Source organism: Phaethon aethereus, assembly GCF_964289735.1.
Source record: "Phaethon aethereus genome assembly, chromosome: Z".
In the NCBI taxonomy this organism is placed as follows: Eukaryota; Metazoa; Chordata; class Aves; order Phaethontiformes; family Phaethontidae; genus Phaethon; species Phaethon aethereus.
The window spans coordinates 78,743,844-78,761,721 of NC_138577.1; the positions used below are offsets into that span (position 1 = coordinate 78,743,844).

The 17,878-nt window shown below is 43.3% G+C and overlaps 1 protein-coding gene across 1 annotated transcript in view; it reads left to right on the forward strand.

Annotated features, from left to right (window-relative positions):
* Positions 1–4,048: 4,048 nt before the first annotated feature.
* UGCG (UDP-glucose ceramide glucosyltransferase) overlaps positions 4,049–17,878 on the forward strand; it is a gene marked incomplete at its 5' end in the record, with an annotated part of 29,632 nt that continues 15,802 nt past the window's right edge. Inside the window, one exon of the mRNA XM_082012907.1 lies at positions 4,049–4,146. Within this exon, the coding sequence (XP_081869033.1) occupies positions 4,049–4,146 (98 nt within the window). The remainder of the gene's footprint in view (positions 4,147–17,878) is intronic.

Sequence of the window (17,878 nt, forward strand, 5' to 3'; positions counted from 1 at the left end):
TTTATTCAAAGAAAAGCAACAAAAAAGCTATTTTAATAAAAGGTTACTTATACGTGTCCAACATCCTGCTTGGCCTTGGAGGCAGACTTTTCAAAGTCTGAATTATTAAAACTTTGTTTCAAAGACACACCATTCCTACCAATACATATTCCCTTTATCATAAGGTATTTTACAAAGGAGGTCAAGAGTGCAGATACATAAATGGATCTAATCATTGTGCACAGGGAAAAACTTATACTGTCTGTCCCCTTATTTCCGTATTTTCAAAAAGAAAAATGCACATAAGCAAGAGAAAGCTCATTTGTTCTTGCCTTCTATTTGCCCAGAACCTCAGTGACATCATTCTGAACAGGAACAGTAATAGTACAGTGAACTGGGGAGTGTGTACTTGGAAATACTAACAAAGGCACACACAAGCTGTGAAATAGCATTTCAGCAGGTTTTAAATACATTTTGAACTGGAATTCATGTGACGAACCATTTTGCCATCTGAAGATGGAGAACTCAATCGCAATTTTCTCCCTCCAAAGTTTATATATAGGATGGTTTTCAACAGAAACTCTGATGGTTTAGGAGGAAACTGAAAAGTCTGTGTGTGGGTTAAAAGCTTCTACAGATATACTAGTAAGAGAATCTTTTGTGGTTTTAGTTTCCATAGTCTTGTCAGAAATAATACCAGTATCACTGCAGGTTAACAGAGTAATGTTCTTTTGCTAATGATCTAGATGTACATATCCATTTTTGTCTGTTCAAAATTACATAAGAATGTTTCTATTGCAACATTTTTGCTGTCAGAGCAACAAGTCTCATATCTAGGCCATTTAGGACCCTTAGGAAGGAGATTGCTATTAAATTAATCTTTTTCAGTCTGCAACAAAGCTACACACAAACATTGTTAACTAAATTAATCAATATTTTGGCTACAGGATGAATGAACCAAGAACAGTGGCTCTATAGCACACGGGAGGGCTGGGGTTTTGTTTGTTTGTTTTTGTTTCACAGTACACATTAGCATAAGTCCAAAACATTTGATTAAAACACCAGGGTGTATCAAGCCTCCGAGGCATGATGAGGCATCTTTGAGGACGAGGCAGATTTGCACTATCTGAAGAACACTGCTCTCTGTGAATCGTCGCACTTGACGCTAATGGGAGGGGAGATAAGGAGCAGGTCCTCTACACTGAACTGTCGCAGTTCCGGATGGCCCCTTGTTCCAGGGAACCTTTATTCTTTACTCTCCCACACCTGCTTAAAGAACCATGTTGCAGGGTTTGACTACAGCAGTTACTCAAATGGAAGGCCTCACCTTACCTGACTTTCCTCCACCATGCTCCCAAAGAATCTCCTGAAAGTGTATTGGAGCTTCCTATTTTAAACCAGACATCTACCTGAGTGTTGAGTGCTGCAGCTTTTCAGCTTAAACCCCTCATGAGAAAGCAGCTCTTTCTCCCCACACAACAAAGCCAGCAGGACAGAATGCTGTCCCAGGGGGGATGTCAGAAACATGGATCCTTTGCTAAACCAAAGTTATTTAGGCTACCTTGGCATTTTCCTGTGTAATTCATTGGTGTGGTTTGCTGAAGTGTAGGAATCTGTAGCAGGTTAAATAACCTCTATTCATTTTAATTATGAAGAAGCTTCAGCAAAGTTCATTTGCATGGAGCCATTGATCCTACCTATTGCAAAAGAAGCAGCCTGTCAATGTAATCTCCCAGGCAAACACCTTCTAGGACAAAGAATACGCTTTACTGCTTCAGCTCAATCCTTTTTCAAAAACAGAAAAAAGTTTAATAAACTGATAAACTGCGATTATTTCCTCAACTGACTATTAAAGACAGGCTCTCAATCTTCCTAAATTCACTCTACTGTCATATTTTAATGCAAGATACTGTTTTGCATAGGCTGTTTCTGCCTTGGAAGAGAGATATAATCTAACCAGATAAGGGTTATGTCAGCTATAATTCTAACAATTCATACATATCAGCTCAGAATTCTCTGGCTAGACTAGTCTTGTGACAGTGCCAAAATTGAGCAAAACTCAAATCACAGCTAAAAGATGTATATAAAGCTCACTGAGGCAATCTTAAGTCAATATACATGTGATCATTAGACTAACTGCAGGAACAAATAGAAAAATGAAAAAATGGCACTTTGAGTTACAAATGAGACATGGACACAGTCTGTGATGGGGGAATTTTAAAATTAACATAATTTGTTTTACTTGAAAATTTAATTTTAAGGAAGTTTTACTAAGAAAATACCGAAGCCAGTATAAAGGTATGTTGCTAGCCATCATGACTTACGTGGGAACTAATGTTAAACAGTAACAGACTATACAGGCAGTGCTGGCTCTAGGATGGACTGATACCTCACCTGTTCTTACCAGAGTTATCAGTAGCTTTTTGCTTTCAATTTCAAATTGTGCTTTTAATTTAGCCAATTTCTTGCCACACCATGTGAGAACCTAGCTTTTCTGACAGTAAGTTGCCTTTAAATCTCTACATCATAACATCATACACAACTAGAGCTACCTTGAAACCTAATTCTTCTTCTAATTCTTCATCTGCATTAATAATTAAGAGTTGTGGAAGAGAAAAACCTGTTAGAGAGTGTGCATACACTGCAATGTTCAGTTTGTGCTACTGGTCAAGAGTCCTGAGGCAGGAGTGTTCCTTCTCATGTACAGGTAACCATAATCTCTTATGTATGGCTGTGCTTCCAGGCTAGAACTAACCTGCATCTGGCAAGCTCAGTATGCAGGCACAGGCACTCAGGTAATTTTGTCTTTCCACAGCATACCCCAGATTAGTGGAGTTAAATTTGAAACGGCTAATGCAATGCATGTTTGCCTATTACACAACCAGCTGAAGAGATAAACGGACGTTTCTGACCCTAGATCCAGAACACTAGTGTAAACCGCATAAGGTGAAGTGCTGGGAAGTTTCTTCATATGGATCCCCTCAAAAAGAGGGAAAACATCACAGTAATAGGAATTGCTATAAACACTGTAATGAAATAAAGGCAAGATGAGACGGCTCAGATGATTAGCAACAAGCAACAGACTCTTTCATTAACTGGGCACTAACGCAAACCTAGCCAAGACTGGTAGTCACCAGGTTGCTTTTCCACTGCATGGGCCCCGCTGACGGTAGCTGTGGCGTGATTGCTGGCATCATCATTCCCGTCCTCTCGGCAGCTGGTCCGACTCGGGGAGGGGGGATCTGCACCATCAGTGACTACCAGGTGCACACCTCAGCTGGAAATAGCAATCCTACCCTGCAGCATTCAAGGTCACCGAGAAAGCTTCCAGACTCGAAAACAATAAATAAAAAAATAATAACGGCTACGCAGCCTTATGAGCCCATGTGTGCCAGATCAGCTCGGCAACAACCGGCTGCCCCGAGCACTACTTCAGTAGATAAAGGGCTGTGATCTCCTCAGCTGCGGCGACAAGGCCTTCGCGGCGCAGGGAGCCATTTAAAAAGCCACCAGCAAAGTCTGAGGAGAAGGAGCCGGCGCCTCCGCCGCTCCCACACCCGCCGGGCCGCACCTCGCTCCCGCCCGGCCGCCCTCTGCTCTGCGGTCGCCTGGTGCCGCCGGCCCGGCGCGGCCTGAGGGGGACGCCCCCAAGGTCACTCAGCCGGCGGCGGGGCCGGGCCCTGTGCCGGGGGCAGAGGAGGCGCGGTAACGGATTCAACCGCCCGCCCCACCGCCAACCGCCAGCCCCGTGACTCCCCGCTCCGCCTCTCCAGGGCCAGACGCCAGCGGGGGACGGGCGGGGCCTGCGCCTGACAGAAAGGCGGCGGCAGGCTGTAGGCAGGCAGGCGGCTCGTCAGTGCGTGAGCGGTTGGCGGCGCGGAGGCCGCCGGGCCGGTGGAGCAGCAGGAGCAGGAGGCAGCAGCACCACTACTATCACCTCCTCCTCCTCTTCTTCCAGAGCCTGTCCGCGGCAGCCGCCGCTCCGCACGCCGCCAGGCCGCCGAGCGACCCCCTCTCACTTCGCTCCCGCTCCGCTGCCGGCTCGTGCTCGGGCCGCCGCGCTCCGGGGATGGCGGTGCTGGCCCTGGCCCTGGAGGGACTCGCCATCTTCGGGCTCATCCTCTTCGTCGTGCTCTGGCTCATGCACTTCATGTCCATCATCTACACGTAAGCGCGGGCCACGGCGAGGGGTGGGATGGCGCCGGCGTTGTTCCCTCACCCCCCTCCACCCCACCCATTCACCCGCCATCGCGCCGAATGCGGCCCCGCCGCTGAGGAGCGGGGCAGCGGGCCTTCTCCCACGTCTGCCTCCGGCCCCCCCGCCTTCTCCTGCTGTCAGGCACGGGGAGCCCCCCCGCCCTGCCCCAGGCCTGGAGCCGGAGGGGCACACCTGCGTGTCGGGAGCGCCCGCCGCCCCGTCCCGCGGCCCGGCGCGCGCATGGCCGCGACTCTGCCGCCGGCCTTCGGGTGAAACCTACTCTCCATAGGCTTCTGCCGCCCGGCTTTGCGCCGTGATCTTTGCCCCGTTGCCTCTAGCCCTGCTAGGGAGGGCTCGGGTCTCGTTTTTTGCCGGTACACCTGTGAAGTGAGGCTTTTCCGCCCATGGCGGGGGGGACCGGCGTGCCCAGCAGTTACAGAATGTGTGCTTTTTGGCTGTGCAAGGGGCGTGCAGCTGGACTATCGTGGTACCCGGTGTCGACCACACAATTTTAGCTGTAACTGGGGTTTTTTTGAGAGAAATAATAGTAGTACTGGTAAAAAATTGGATATATAGTGCATCCAGACCGTTCTTGGATAACTTCAAGGAAAAATACTTCAAGAGTTTGTGAGAAGTGTTTGCATTTTGGTGGCTGACAAACAAAGCAGATTCCTGCTTGAGCCTGGCAGAGGCATTTTCTGTGAGTATGTAGGGAAAGGATTAACAACACACCTCTCTTTCTGTAGAAGACTCCCTTAAATAAAAGGTCACTGTTGCATCACTACAGGGATTAGAAAATATCTGAATTTCTGTTTGCTTTGCTTGTGCTAATCTGGTCTCCTTTCTTGCTGTTCAACATGCATCTGATAAGTATTTGTGATAAATGCCAGCCTTGTTGAAGGCAAAGCTCCTCTTGTATTCATGGGCCCTAGAGGTTAGCTTCTACTGCCCTTGGTCATGGTTACCTCGCTCTTTTTTAGGTGAAATCCCTTACAGGTTCTGATAATTTTTCTGTGTAGTTCAGTTGTCTTTAGATCTTATGTTTGGGCAATTACCTTCTTTCTTGAAAACTGGCCATGTGGGTTGTCTTGGGTACAAATGGTGGGATTTCAGTACCGGGGAGTTGCAAGGGTGCCTGGTGGGAGAAGAGACCATGGACTGCTGTGGGCATAGCTGATTCTGGACAGCTTTGAAGCTGATGAAAACAGCCCACTGCATGCTACAAGCCCAACCTATCAGTCCAGTGGGTGTGGTGCTGCTGCTCATAAATCTTTAAGAAAGAGTGGTAGCTGTGAGGGGCAGGAGACCCAAATGGAGATATGGGGGTAGACATGTGGGAGGATAAACAGGAGGAAAAAGGAGGAGATACACTAAGAGACATGAGAGGAGAGAATAGAGGCAAGCCAGAGGAAGGGGACATTCTTGGGCAGTACATGCCACAGGAGCTACACCCTCAAAGGGACTGCCTCCTGTGGAGGCTGTACATTTTAGCAAGGACACTCGTGAATGGACTGTGGGCTGCAGGTAAGCCATGTCAGAGCAAGTATACGTACCCCTGAAGGGACTGTGACCTGTGGGCAACCCGTGCTGGTGTGGGGGCACCCTGAGGGACTGGAGCCCATGGCAGACCCATACTCGGGCAGAGATTCTGCCGAAGGGCTTGCAGCCTGTAGGTGAGTCTCTCCAGGGCAGTTACACCTGCTGGAGCAGAGTAACAGTTAAGAAGCAACAAGCAGTGAAGGAAAATGAGTAAGAAGCAAGGCGTGGCAGAAAAACCATTGTGCACTGACCCTCGCCTTCTGTGTTGCCTCACTGAAGGGCTTGGGAGGGACTGAGACTAAGGAGCAATTCAGATCTGAAGATGGGGAGGAAAGGTCTCTGACTGAAGCTGAGCCTGGGAAAGGAGGACAAAAGGTGCTTCCCTAAAAGTTTGTTTGGTTGTTGTCTTCTTTTTCTCAATACCCAAATTTTCTTTTAATTGGCAATAATTTAAAGTAAGTGGAATTCCCTGAGTTGAGACTGTTTTGCCTGTGACAATAACTGGTGGGGAGTACAGGTAGCAGCTGGACCTGGTGTGGTCGGGGGCTAGAGTAATTGCAGTGGTGTGAAACTTGGAAGGAGTTGTGTTTTTTGTTACCAGGGATTTGTGTTGCCAGTGTATGTATTGTGTATGGGGAGTTAATGCAAACAATGTGTTAACAGGTGGAAAACTTGCCAGCTGGGAAGGGAGTGGGTAAGAACTGGGGTGGGCTTGTCCCAACCTGTGAGACCTCTGGAGAAAAGTGTGTTTCCAGTAGGGCTCTTGACCGTCTCAGCAGGTCCAGAGCCAGGAGCTGACTGTCTTTGTCAGAGTAATGGGCTGGTGGTAACAGTGGTATTTAGTATTCAGTGTGACAAGGTGGCCCTTGGTTGGAGGGGAGCAGCTGGTAGCAGTGAAGTGACCCTATTGCAAGCTGTGCTGGGTTGGCAGGCTGTTGTGGAGGAGCTGCCCCTCCTGCAGGGGGTGGGCAGTTAGAGTGATTTGGCAGATCTGTGGAAACAGGACTGCTGTTCCCCCTAATGTGACCATGCAGCTGCCCTTTGCTTGTAGTGAAATTAAAGCAGTGCTGGATGCTTATGGCAGCCATCCAGGGGAGATGCTTGCTGTGGCGGTGCTGGGAAACTGGAGCTGGTGGAACATAGCTGATGGCTGGAGAGAGCACTGCTTTGGTGAGTTTGGAGCCTGTGCCACTTGTAAGCACTACCATGTGCAAGGGAGGAGGGCTGTTGGGGTTGATTGGTGGAATGGTATGTGGAGGAATGGCCTGATCTTGCAACCGAGATACCGCTGTGAAGAGGATTAGTAGAAGGTAATCAGCTGTGTTTGCTTTGACTGCTGGAGCACATGTATGTGGAAGGGACCCCAGATAGATGGTGATCGTTAAAGCCATGACTTGAAGACTCCGGTGGCTGGACACTGTTGCTAATGCCCCTCATCTCATGGACTGTTTTGTCCTGGACAGCAGGCACAGCACATTTCACCCTTTCCTAGACCACTGAGGCATGAAAGGGTCTTCGCTTACAGACAGACTTTTGATGTCAGTGGGAGGTTGTAGTATTAGAGTAGAATTCCGTGATACTTTTCATATACTGAAAAGTAATTAACGCTGTACTTGTTACAGGAAGTGAAAAAAAAAGATGAAACTGATTAATCCTCCTGTTTTTTCTTTATGGACAATATTGTTGGTTTAACTCTTTTTTTTTTTTTAAAGTCATTGGGATAGGGGCTGTTTGTCCTCGATCTGCTCTGCATCTAGCAGTGCTGAACTGGTGCGTTGGAAGGGCTGATCTGTGCCACTGAAGTATTAAGGTAATGTTGAAACATGTCGGCAAAGCTGTTGTGGCCTAGGCAGTCCTCCTCCTGTGTTTCTCCATTGGTATTTTAGATGTATGATTTGGCAAAATACTTTTAACATGTGAATTAAGTGGATAAATGGGATTATTCAAGAAAGTAAGCTTTTTTTTGCCTTGAAGTGCTGTCAGAGTTGTTAAGGTCATGACAGCATTTCAGCTGTGTTGATTTGTGCTGTAATTGCTTTAGAAGATGTAGGTTTTGCATATCTAAGGTATGGCACAAGGTCTCAGTTGAGGAAGAATGTCTGTTCTTCCATACTGCATTTGCAAAATCTGGTTCTTTCCCCTACTGCCCTTCCCCACTTTGAATGGTTTTGATTTAGATATAAGTGTAGTAGGATGGGTTGATTTCATACACCTTTAAAATAAACAGGTGGGCTGAAGCAATGAAATCCAAATAGCCACACTGTTAAGTCAAAAGGCCAATCTTTATAAATTGTCTAATGTATATGATTATGAATGGTCTGGGTTTGGTGCTGAGAAATGGGTCTCAGTAATACTGAGTCACTGAAGTAAATGCAATAAACATGGAACAAATAGCAGGTTTTTTTATTGCTAGTAATTAGATAAAGTGCTGTTTGCGTATGTTACTCTGCATAGTAAGGCTGTGATATTTGACCTGTTTGAGTTGCTATCCTTTATGCTCAACTTGTGACTTTGACTAAGACCCTTCCTTCCTGCTTGCATATAGGCTCTTCAGTTAAGAGTTGAGCCACCAACTGATCCAGTAGGAAGTGTTCAGTGTTGGAGATTATCTGATATACTGACTATGAAACAATCTGAAATTGTGTAGTTGTATGGACAATGAAAAGGAACTTTCAGAACTAAAACCAAATGTATAGCTAATCTGAAATGAAAGACTGTGTATGATGTGCTAATAAGGAAAAAAGATGTATAGTGTTGGCTAAAGTGTTGCTCAGGAAACTGAGGAGTTCATTTTGATATTTTAGCAGTCTATTAAAATAATGATTTAATGATTCTTACTGACTTCCATTCTAAGGACATGTAAAGAGGGGAACTGAAGGCTTGTGAAATCAGGCAAAAAGTAAAACAAACAAACAAAAACCCCAAACTAAGCTGTTTTCCTGGGGTTTATGGCACTCTAATGCATCTTGTAATTCTGAATCACTGGCTAGCAGGATCTGTGGCAGTGATGTGCTGTTTTAACTGTATTTCAAAATAGATGGTTCTAGTTTAATAATGATAGGAGCTTTCTGAACACCATGTGCCTCTTCCTAAAACAAAGCTGGCAAGCAAAGCCTGCAGAACCTAGAAAATGCCTTATTTAAACATAATCAATCTGATCTCAGTTTCCCTCCTATGTCTTTATTCATTTTTTTAGACTAAAGTGTGAAAGGTTTTATTTTTTTTCTGAATAACTCATTTTTTGTTTTTGATGGTTATTTCAATTTCAACACCAAGTAGAGGTGTGTATTGTAAAGTTATTCTGGGAGTGAGGAGAGGCAGTAGAATGGCTTTTAAGGAAGTCAAATTCAATCTTTGGTGACTTGCACTCAACGTTAGCTCTGCCACATAGCTCCTAAAAATGTTTGATAAGTCTCAAGCTGTTTATATCTTGCTGTTTTATTTACCTCGTCCACAAAACTGAATTCATGGGGTCATGTTCTGGTTTTGACTCTCCATTGTTCTTGCAACAGTTGTCAGTGGTGATTCTAATTAAAGCACTTAATGTAAATAACTTTCTTTAAGGCTTCCACAGTCAATTGGTACTGAGGTTGTTCATTGTCTTGATTCCCAGGTATAATTGGGAAGGGTAGTGCATGTCATTTAATTTATAAACTTAAAGCTGATTTTAGCTTTAAAAATAATGTAATTGTCTATAAGTTACAGTAGTCAATGAAGAAGTAATGAGATTGGCATTCATGTGGCATTTGGATATAATTGGACTCTTTGTGCCTTGTCTGCTGGGTGAAACCAAGACTTTCAGAAACATATAAATGTAATAAAACACCTGGTTGTAACTAAAAGTAATTAATAGTCTTAGTGTAATGCATATGCACACAAGGAGGAAATTCAGTTTGCACAGGCATAAAACTCAGCCTTCCTAAGTACTTCTGCAACATTGAAAAGCTTTCTAAAACATGGCTTCCAAACCTAAACAAAAAAATGTAACTGATGCTTGACTTCTGTTTTATGTGAAGTCATTTTGATCTTTTGGTTAATAATCTATTACTGTATAGTAATTGTGACCTTTCATTCTTAAGAAAATAACAATTCTGTTTCTTGGCCCTATTTGATTGTCTTGTCTCACCCTGGTTTTTCCTCTTTTTTCCCCTCCTTTGGTGCTTGGTCCATGATTTGTGTCCAGGGTAACTCTATCTGTTCTCTGACCTCTCTGCTTGTCTTCTGTCATCTCCTTTTGACTTTTTTGCTTCTTGTTGGGGCTATATTTTGGGTTGTCTCACATTTTTTCCACCCTCAGTGTCTGGCAATAGATTGGCTAAAGTATCTGTTAAGAACTGTAGTAGCTATTCACTTTGCCATCATAGGATTGCATTTTCTTTGGTTTGTGGAAGTGCTTCAGAGGCAGTCTTGTCACAGACAGGAGCCAGGAGGGGATGTAGTGTACATCTAATTTAAAAGGTGATCTTTAGAGAGCTCAGCTGTTACTGTCAACTGTTAGCAAGCATAAGTGAACTAACATTTTTATAGACTTCGGAGATAAAGCAAATCCTCATTTCTGACATGAGAGGTACCCTTCCCTCTTGTTGATAATCAAACAGAAAACTGAGAAGTGTCATTTGTACTGGAGCTTCTCCAGGAATTGGCTGGAAGACGTCTAGCACATGTAGAATGCCATGTCTGTTCTTGGGTTTGTCTTCATTCCTTAGTTGAATCTTTATTGAGCTAGAACCACATATGCTGAAATTTTCCATGCAGGTTGTCTACCTCAGGATAAATAGTTTTTCCAGTTACGTAGCTGCTTGATGTAAAATATTGGTAACTTTAACAATAGAGGGTTGTTTGTGATCTTGTATGTGTGGAACTGGGAATGGAATAAACTCATGATCTGTAATAGCAATCTTTCTGCAATAATTTTTAGAGGGTTAAAAGCAAGCAAAAAAGGTCTTGTATGTTTAACCACAAACTGGGACATTGGAGAAGCATGAAAACTTGGAAAGTTATTTAAATCTTCTGTTTGATCTTGGGTAACATTTTCATCTTCCTGCTCTTTTTCTCAGTAACCCTGTCTCATAATCTGTGCATTGAGGATGGACCCTACTTTATGCAGAAACCTTAAGGTACTTGCTGTTTTACATCGATACAACTTGATGGGTTGCTTTTACGTGGCAAGTAAATGACAGCATTGTGGCAGAGGCAAATCTGAAGGATAGCAATGCAAAGATATGAAGTCAAGTACAGTTGGTGCGGAGGAACACAGGAAAATGACAGGGTATGGAACACAGAATTGGCTGAGACTTTTCTCTACCAACTTAGAGGCAGAGGTGAGTCAGTTTTCCAGCACTGTGAAGGAAAATGGAGTGCTTCCAGCTGGAAATGCCTGTTGAAGGTACAGTTCCAACCCCCTGCTCAAAGGTGGACCAAATTTCAGCAGTTTGCTCTATGTACAGTGGATGGATAGGATAATGGTAGTTCATGCTATCAAGCACTGAAGGGATGCTAAGTTTGAGATGCACAAAATCAACAGGGAGTCAGTGCTGTTGCCAGTATTTGGCCTTTCATTAATGACCTGGAGGATGGGACATAACAGCATAAACATAATATATGTTAACAGCATAACATAACAGCAACTCACAGATAACCGTAAGTTTGATGATACAGAACTGGGAGGAGTGGCTGGTATACCAGGTGGATGTGCTGCTGTTCAGAGGGACCTGCACAGGTTGGAGAAATGGTCTGATGGGAACTTCAAGAAGCTCAACCAAGGAAAATGCCGAGTCCTGCACCTGGCAGGAATAACTAGTGCATTAGTACAGGCTGGGGGCTGAGTGGCTAGAAGGCAGCTTGGCAGAAAAGGACCTGTGAGTGCTGGTGGATGCCAATTTGACTATGAACAGCAACGTGCCTGTAGCAGCAGAGAAAACCAACGGTGTCCTGGGCTGCATTGCTGGCAGGTTGAGGGAGGTGATCCTTCCCCTTTACACAGCACCAGTAAGGCTAAATCTGGAGTGCAGTGCACACTTTTGGGCTTCCCAGTATGAGACACATGGATATACTGGAGCAAGTCTGGCTTAGGACTACTGAGATAACAGTGGGACTACAGCATCTGACATAAAAGGAGCGGCTGAGAGCTGGAACTGTTCAGCCTGGAGAAGGCATGGTGAGCACCCTATCAATGTATCCCAATACCTGATTTTTGTGGGATGGAGGGGTGCGAGGAAGACAGGGTAAGATGCTTCTCAGTGGTGCCCAGGATGAGAGGCAATAAGCACAAATTCACATGGAAGACTCACTTTACACAAAAGAAGACTTTCATAGTTGAACACTGGAACAGGTTTTCAAGAGAGAGGTTCTGGAGACTCCATCCTTGGGGGCAGGAAAGGCTGACTGGATGCTCCTGATCAACCTGCTCTAACCCCACTTTGAGGCAGAGGGTCGGAGTAGCTGATCTCCAGAGGTGCCTTCCAACCTCTATTCTGTGGTTTTTGTGAAAGACAATGCCCGGGCAGTTGGCTGGACTATTATGGAGTGATAGACTGAGAAGGAGGCTGTGTGGAAGATCTAAGCTGTATGTATTGCTTATTTTAAACAACTTGAAATTTACCTGACACTCTGTAGTCATAAGAATTAAATTCAGTTAATCCTTGATGGAAAACAGATCTGGAGAAAACAGGAGTGACTTTTTGAGTTATTTATACTAAGTTGTGGTTAAATGAGTTTCTGTATTACAAGATAAATAACTAGGGAAAGCAAAACAGTGCAGAACCAGAAATCTGAAAGTGATAATAATGTGGGAGAAAACCCATAATGCTAGAGGCAGTTAGGGAGGGCCAATTATTTAATAGTGTGAGTCAAGAGGATAAGATACAGACTATAAACTTTGAGGTGACAGTATGATAGTAGCAGCTCTGGACATTAGTTTTTAAAGGGGAGGAATTGTAGCAGACTGGATGATATGCTTATGTTGAGAGGAGGGAAGATGGTGCAATAGATGTGACAAGTGGGCTTTAAAAACAAACCACACCTGAGTGGTTTGCATGGAAGGGGAGAAGACTGTAAGAGTATATAAGATGGAAATGAAATGGTTTGGGTTACTGGTGCGCATAGAGGTCTTGGAGGGCAAAAAAGCATCCAGCTATGTATGTCAGCTGGAGTGGAAGAAGCTGAGCAGTGGGATGAGGAGAATATAATGTTTTTGTCAGCTTTTGTCATGATATGAAGATTTCAAAGAAGCTTAAACAAGCTGAGGCTTAATGTGAACCATGTTTCCATAAAGGCATAACTTTTGAGATGGGCAAGTAGAGTGGTAGGTAATAAGTGACTTTAAAAATGAATTTGTGAAATTTCTGTCAGAACTGCTTTGTGGCCTGCTAAGTATACAACTAGTTTTACTGGTTTACTTGAGCACCCCTCAGTATTTGTGTCCATCACTCCCTGGGAATTGCATAATGCCGAATAGCGGTGTCAGAGTTCACTGGGATTTTTATCTTTTTTTTAACTGAAATGAAGTTCTGTGGTTTTGACACACTTACTGGTTTTGCATTTTACTGAAGACTGGTCTAAAAGAAATGATTAATTACTTCATTGTGAGAAAGATTTTGCTCTAGATAGCAAAATTAAAAGCTTTTTTTAACTGCAAGGTGAATGGTTTTGCATTTTCTTTAATGTGCTGCTTTTAATAATAGCTGTTGAGGATGTAGGCTAGACTATACCCTCTCATAATCGGTCTGGGTGAATTCATACCTTGAATCAGATGAAGTTAAGCTATGCTTGGAAGTTGTAGCATGCGTAAAAAGTCTTACACTGTCCTTTGGACAAGTAAGATAAAAACATGTTTACAAGTGTAGACAAAGATAGAAAGCCAAAGTGAAGCATTGTAGTAAATGAAAGATTAGGACTATATTGGCAATGCTACTTGTAACTTTTTGCTTTAGAATTGTTGTATTTTTTAAAGCAATTTTTGGAGGCTTGATAGGTGCTTCTGGTGGACCAATCTTTTTTTCATTGAGTGGTATAACTAATAATGTATCTTTGGTGCCAGTTTGTGCTGGTAGTTGGATTTGTCTGGTTTAGACCACTTGAATTACTGTACCCACCTCCAGAAATACCTCTTTGTAAACCAGATTGTTTTTCGTTTGTTTCTTTTCCCTTTGGTAGGCCTCATCTCAGCTTTGTCAGCAGTACAGTCCATGAGGAGGAATCTGTAAATGAAGTTAAACATTCATTTTTACGTTGTTTACAAGTGTCCTATTGTTATTAAGAGCTTCTCTTGAGGTCTTGGTTCAATATGCCTGTATAGTAATGACTTCCCAAGTGACTGCTGCTTTGGTTTGATAATGAGTAGTGTGCTACACTTCATTAAGAAGCAGAAAAACAATATTTCTCTTGTTAGACATAGAATAATCAAGCTGCTGAAAATCAGATTTTGGTCAATGTACTGAGCTGTTGTTGAGGAGACATCCTAAGCACTTGCTGCTGAAATACTTGTTTAGCTTAAATCAACATGCATTTTTCTTGCAAGGCGTGTGCTAAAGTAAGATTCTGGGTTAAAAAGGTAGAAAACTTCCAGACTCATCTCCTTCATGAGAACATATATTTTGAAATGTTGAATGTTAATAACAGGAGATGGGTTGGGGGAGAGAGGGGGAGTAGACAGGATTTTCAGACTGCAGTAGTCTGTGGAGTGTTTTGCTGCTTTTTCCCTGTCTGCTAAGTGACTGCACAGTATGAGGTGTCCAGTGGGTGGCTGCAATACAGTGTCAAGCGTTTAACCTTTTGAAATACTAATGAGATCTTTCAGAATTAAGATACTCCACACTTCCGTTGAAGCATTTTTGAGAGATGATACATATGTTTTGTAACAGCATTTCCAAGCAGGTTGTTTTATGTGGATTGTGTAGTAGTGAGGGAGGTAAATGTTTTGGGTTTTTTTTTGAGGGTCTGTGAACCAGGTGTTGTGGGCTTTTCGGAGGGGGGGCAGTGTTTGTTTTTGGTCTTTTTTTAGAAGACAGGTGGAATTTACTAAGTTTTTCTGGTTTGTGTATAATTGCTTTTTTGCTTCTTATGTTCCTTATAGGAAACTTATTCAAGCTCCCCAAAGCATTTGCAATGTGAGGGCAGTGATAATGTCTCAATGACAATTATGTAGTCCAGACAAGGCTTACAGCTTTTTTTATTACCCCAGCTAGGGGTAATGGACCCTGGGACTGTGTGTTCAAACTTGTGTGAATTCATGTTTGAGTAGGGTTTCTGCTTCAGTGGTGTGCTGTTGTGTACTCTGGAAACACTTGCAGTTAAATAAAATTAACTTGAGTTAAATAAAAAATGGCCTGTCCTCCACTGGAAATCAAGAAAAAATTAATTGGCATAGTATCTGCTTTATGATTTGTTAATTTAGTTTCTGTTTAGTCATTAACACAGTTCTGTTGCTAGCAGTTAACTGTTCTGGAAGCTTTTAGGGAGAAGAAACTGGAAGATGTTGATGGATGGCAGGGATCTTTGGCACAAAGGGAGTGGTAAGGAGCAACCTGGGGTCTGTAGGAAGCACATTAAATGACAACATCATTTCCTAAACATTAGATAAATTTGTGCCTTATGAAATGAATATGGCTGAGCTATTTTATTCCTATAGATTTGCAAAATAAAAGGCAAAACCAAATTGAATAGTCTCACAGTACAAATGTTCTAAAGCTTTGTGTTTAAAAAGATCCCATACTTAACATTGAGGGGTTGATCCTGTACTAAAAGCTCTCTGCTGTGGTACGTTTAGCTGGCCCAGAGTTACTGCCATCCACTGGAGATGCTCTCATAAATAAAACACAAGTCATGCTGGATGCAGTTCTCTCAAGTTGCATGAAGTTTGTTGCAAGGAATCTGTATCAAAAAGCATTTCTATTTCTATGCCTCAGTGGATCTTGATTTGATGCTCAAAGGGATAATCCAAATCCCCTCCTACTCCTACACCTTTCTAAACACTTCTGTTACTCCAATCTGCCTTTAGTGAGCATGTGGTGATGTGGTGACTCAGATCAGCAAGCTAGCTTTTTCTGTGAGGTAGTCCTCTGTTTGATCGGCAGGCTGATCCAATTTATCTTGTGGCACTGACTGCTTTATAGCCACCAGTAGGCTGAGGGTGTGGGAAAGCAGAAACAGGGAATGCATTGCTATTTTGATGGCAGCCTGCGGATAGACAAGGAAAAACTGTGTGATCATTTTAATGCTTAGTATGATCCAGTAATTGCTGTGTTGTAGGGAACTTGCTGTGTTTTTGTTAGGCACATTTCATTTCAGCTTACTGAACTGTAAACTACCTAGGATTGGGACAGCAAAAGGGTTACCACTGCTTGAGGTTTAACTACAACCTATTGTATGGGAGTGTGTTTGTTTCTTTTATTGTGCAGGTGTGGGGGCAGGGAGGGGAATAAGAGGAATTTCTAGATTTTAAAAAAAGGGAGTGTTTGGTGGCTTTAAGTTGAGGCCTGTAGTGTGTGCTCTTTCTTCCTAAAGATAATTTCTTTTACTGCTTAAAACTCTAAAGCAAGTTTGGAAGAAGTTTAAACTTTCCCCCTTCCCAGCTTCTTAAAGGACTGTATCAAGTTATGGTTTGCATATACTGAACGTGACTTTTGTGATAACTTTTGGAAGATGCTTCTTAAAGAATTTCAGCTGTATGAAGATTTCAAATTCAAAATGTCAAATAGCACTAGGTAGGATTTCTAGTGTTCTGCATTGTATGATTTTGTTTGTCTTTACTAGCTGTTGATTGTTGTGTAGTACAGGAGAAAATATGCATTGAAAGTGAATGAAATGTTTGGCCTGCCTTCAGATGGCATGTGATGAAGCACTAACAAATTGCAGCATGCTTTGCAACATGTAATCCTACTGTTTGCATAGGAGTTTGTTTTTTGTTTTCAGTTTTTTTGCAGACATGCACAAACCTATGACTGTGTTTCTCTGCTGGCAGGCAATGACGACAAGTCTGTACTACAAAGTGGGCACCTGAATCTCACCCACCATTTCTTTCTTTCAGACTTGTGTACTTCCCTGTTGCTGAGCATTTTATCAAGGCTGAGTGATGTGTTAATGGTTTTTAATTACAATTGCTGACACACTAAAAGTGATGTTACAGTTTCCTCTTAATTCTTTTACACTTGTCCCCAGCTGTGCATTTCTGCTCTTCCCTGGTTTTGGATCTGACACTTGTGTAACTGTTAAGTTGGTGGGTGTATTGACTTGCTGTGTGTCCATATGGCTGTTGAATCAGGTATAAGCAAGTGGCAGGAGTGGAGGATGAGGAAGACTGCCTACCTCAGAACACTTAGGTTGGCTGGTGGGATTGGTTGACCTGGGCTGGCAGCCGAGCAAAAGTGTCCTGAACTGACACCAGCACACTTCTATGGGGTGATGTCTTCCTTTCAGCCAAGAGAGGTAGAAGTTGGCATGCCTTAAGTATTACTTCAAGAGTCACTTGTGAATGCTGGTAATGGTTTTTTTACTATAATTAATTCTAGTTAGCTGTTTCTGGCAGGCAAATAAGGGCAGGAAGCAAGCTATAAGGGAGTGAATGCTGTAAAGGAATACTGTGATGTGATGTTGGTTGTGGGAGGGTTTTCAGGGACCTGACCCAAATCCTTGTGTACATTTCTAGAGGAAGATGATGTGCTCCTGATGCTTCCTTTGTTCTGACACTGGTCCTGCTCTGACTCCATGGTGAGTGGGCTTATGCTGCTCACCCATGGGCAGCTCAGCTCTTCTGGAAGCCTGCTGAAGCCTGAGGAGGAAGGAGACCCTGTTCCTTCTCTTATCCCATGATCTTTGCAGCAACATTGACAGGCACCTTCTTGAACATGCTCTGGAGCTTCTTGCAGCCTTCCCTAAGGTGCCCTAACTCTTAATTTGGCAGAAGACAACCAGAAGTAGGAGGGAAAAAAAACAGATTTAATGTTCTATTGAGTGAGTTGAAGCAGGACTGTACAGGCCTTGCTACTGGCATGTCGTCTTGTTTGGCTGGTGTTGGTGACAGCACAAAGGAAAAAGAACACTGGGGCGGTCTTTGCTGCTAGCAAAGCTGCATGGTCATCTTGTTGCATCCTTTCAAACTGTATACTTGCTAAGTTCAACTGAGAAAATGCTAATATGATATATAGGTAATAGTTAATGTGGTGG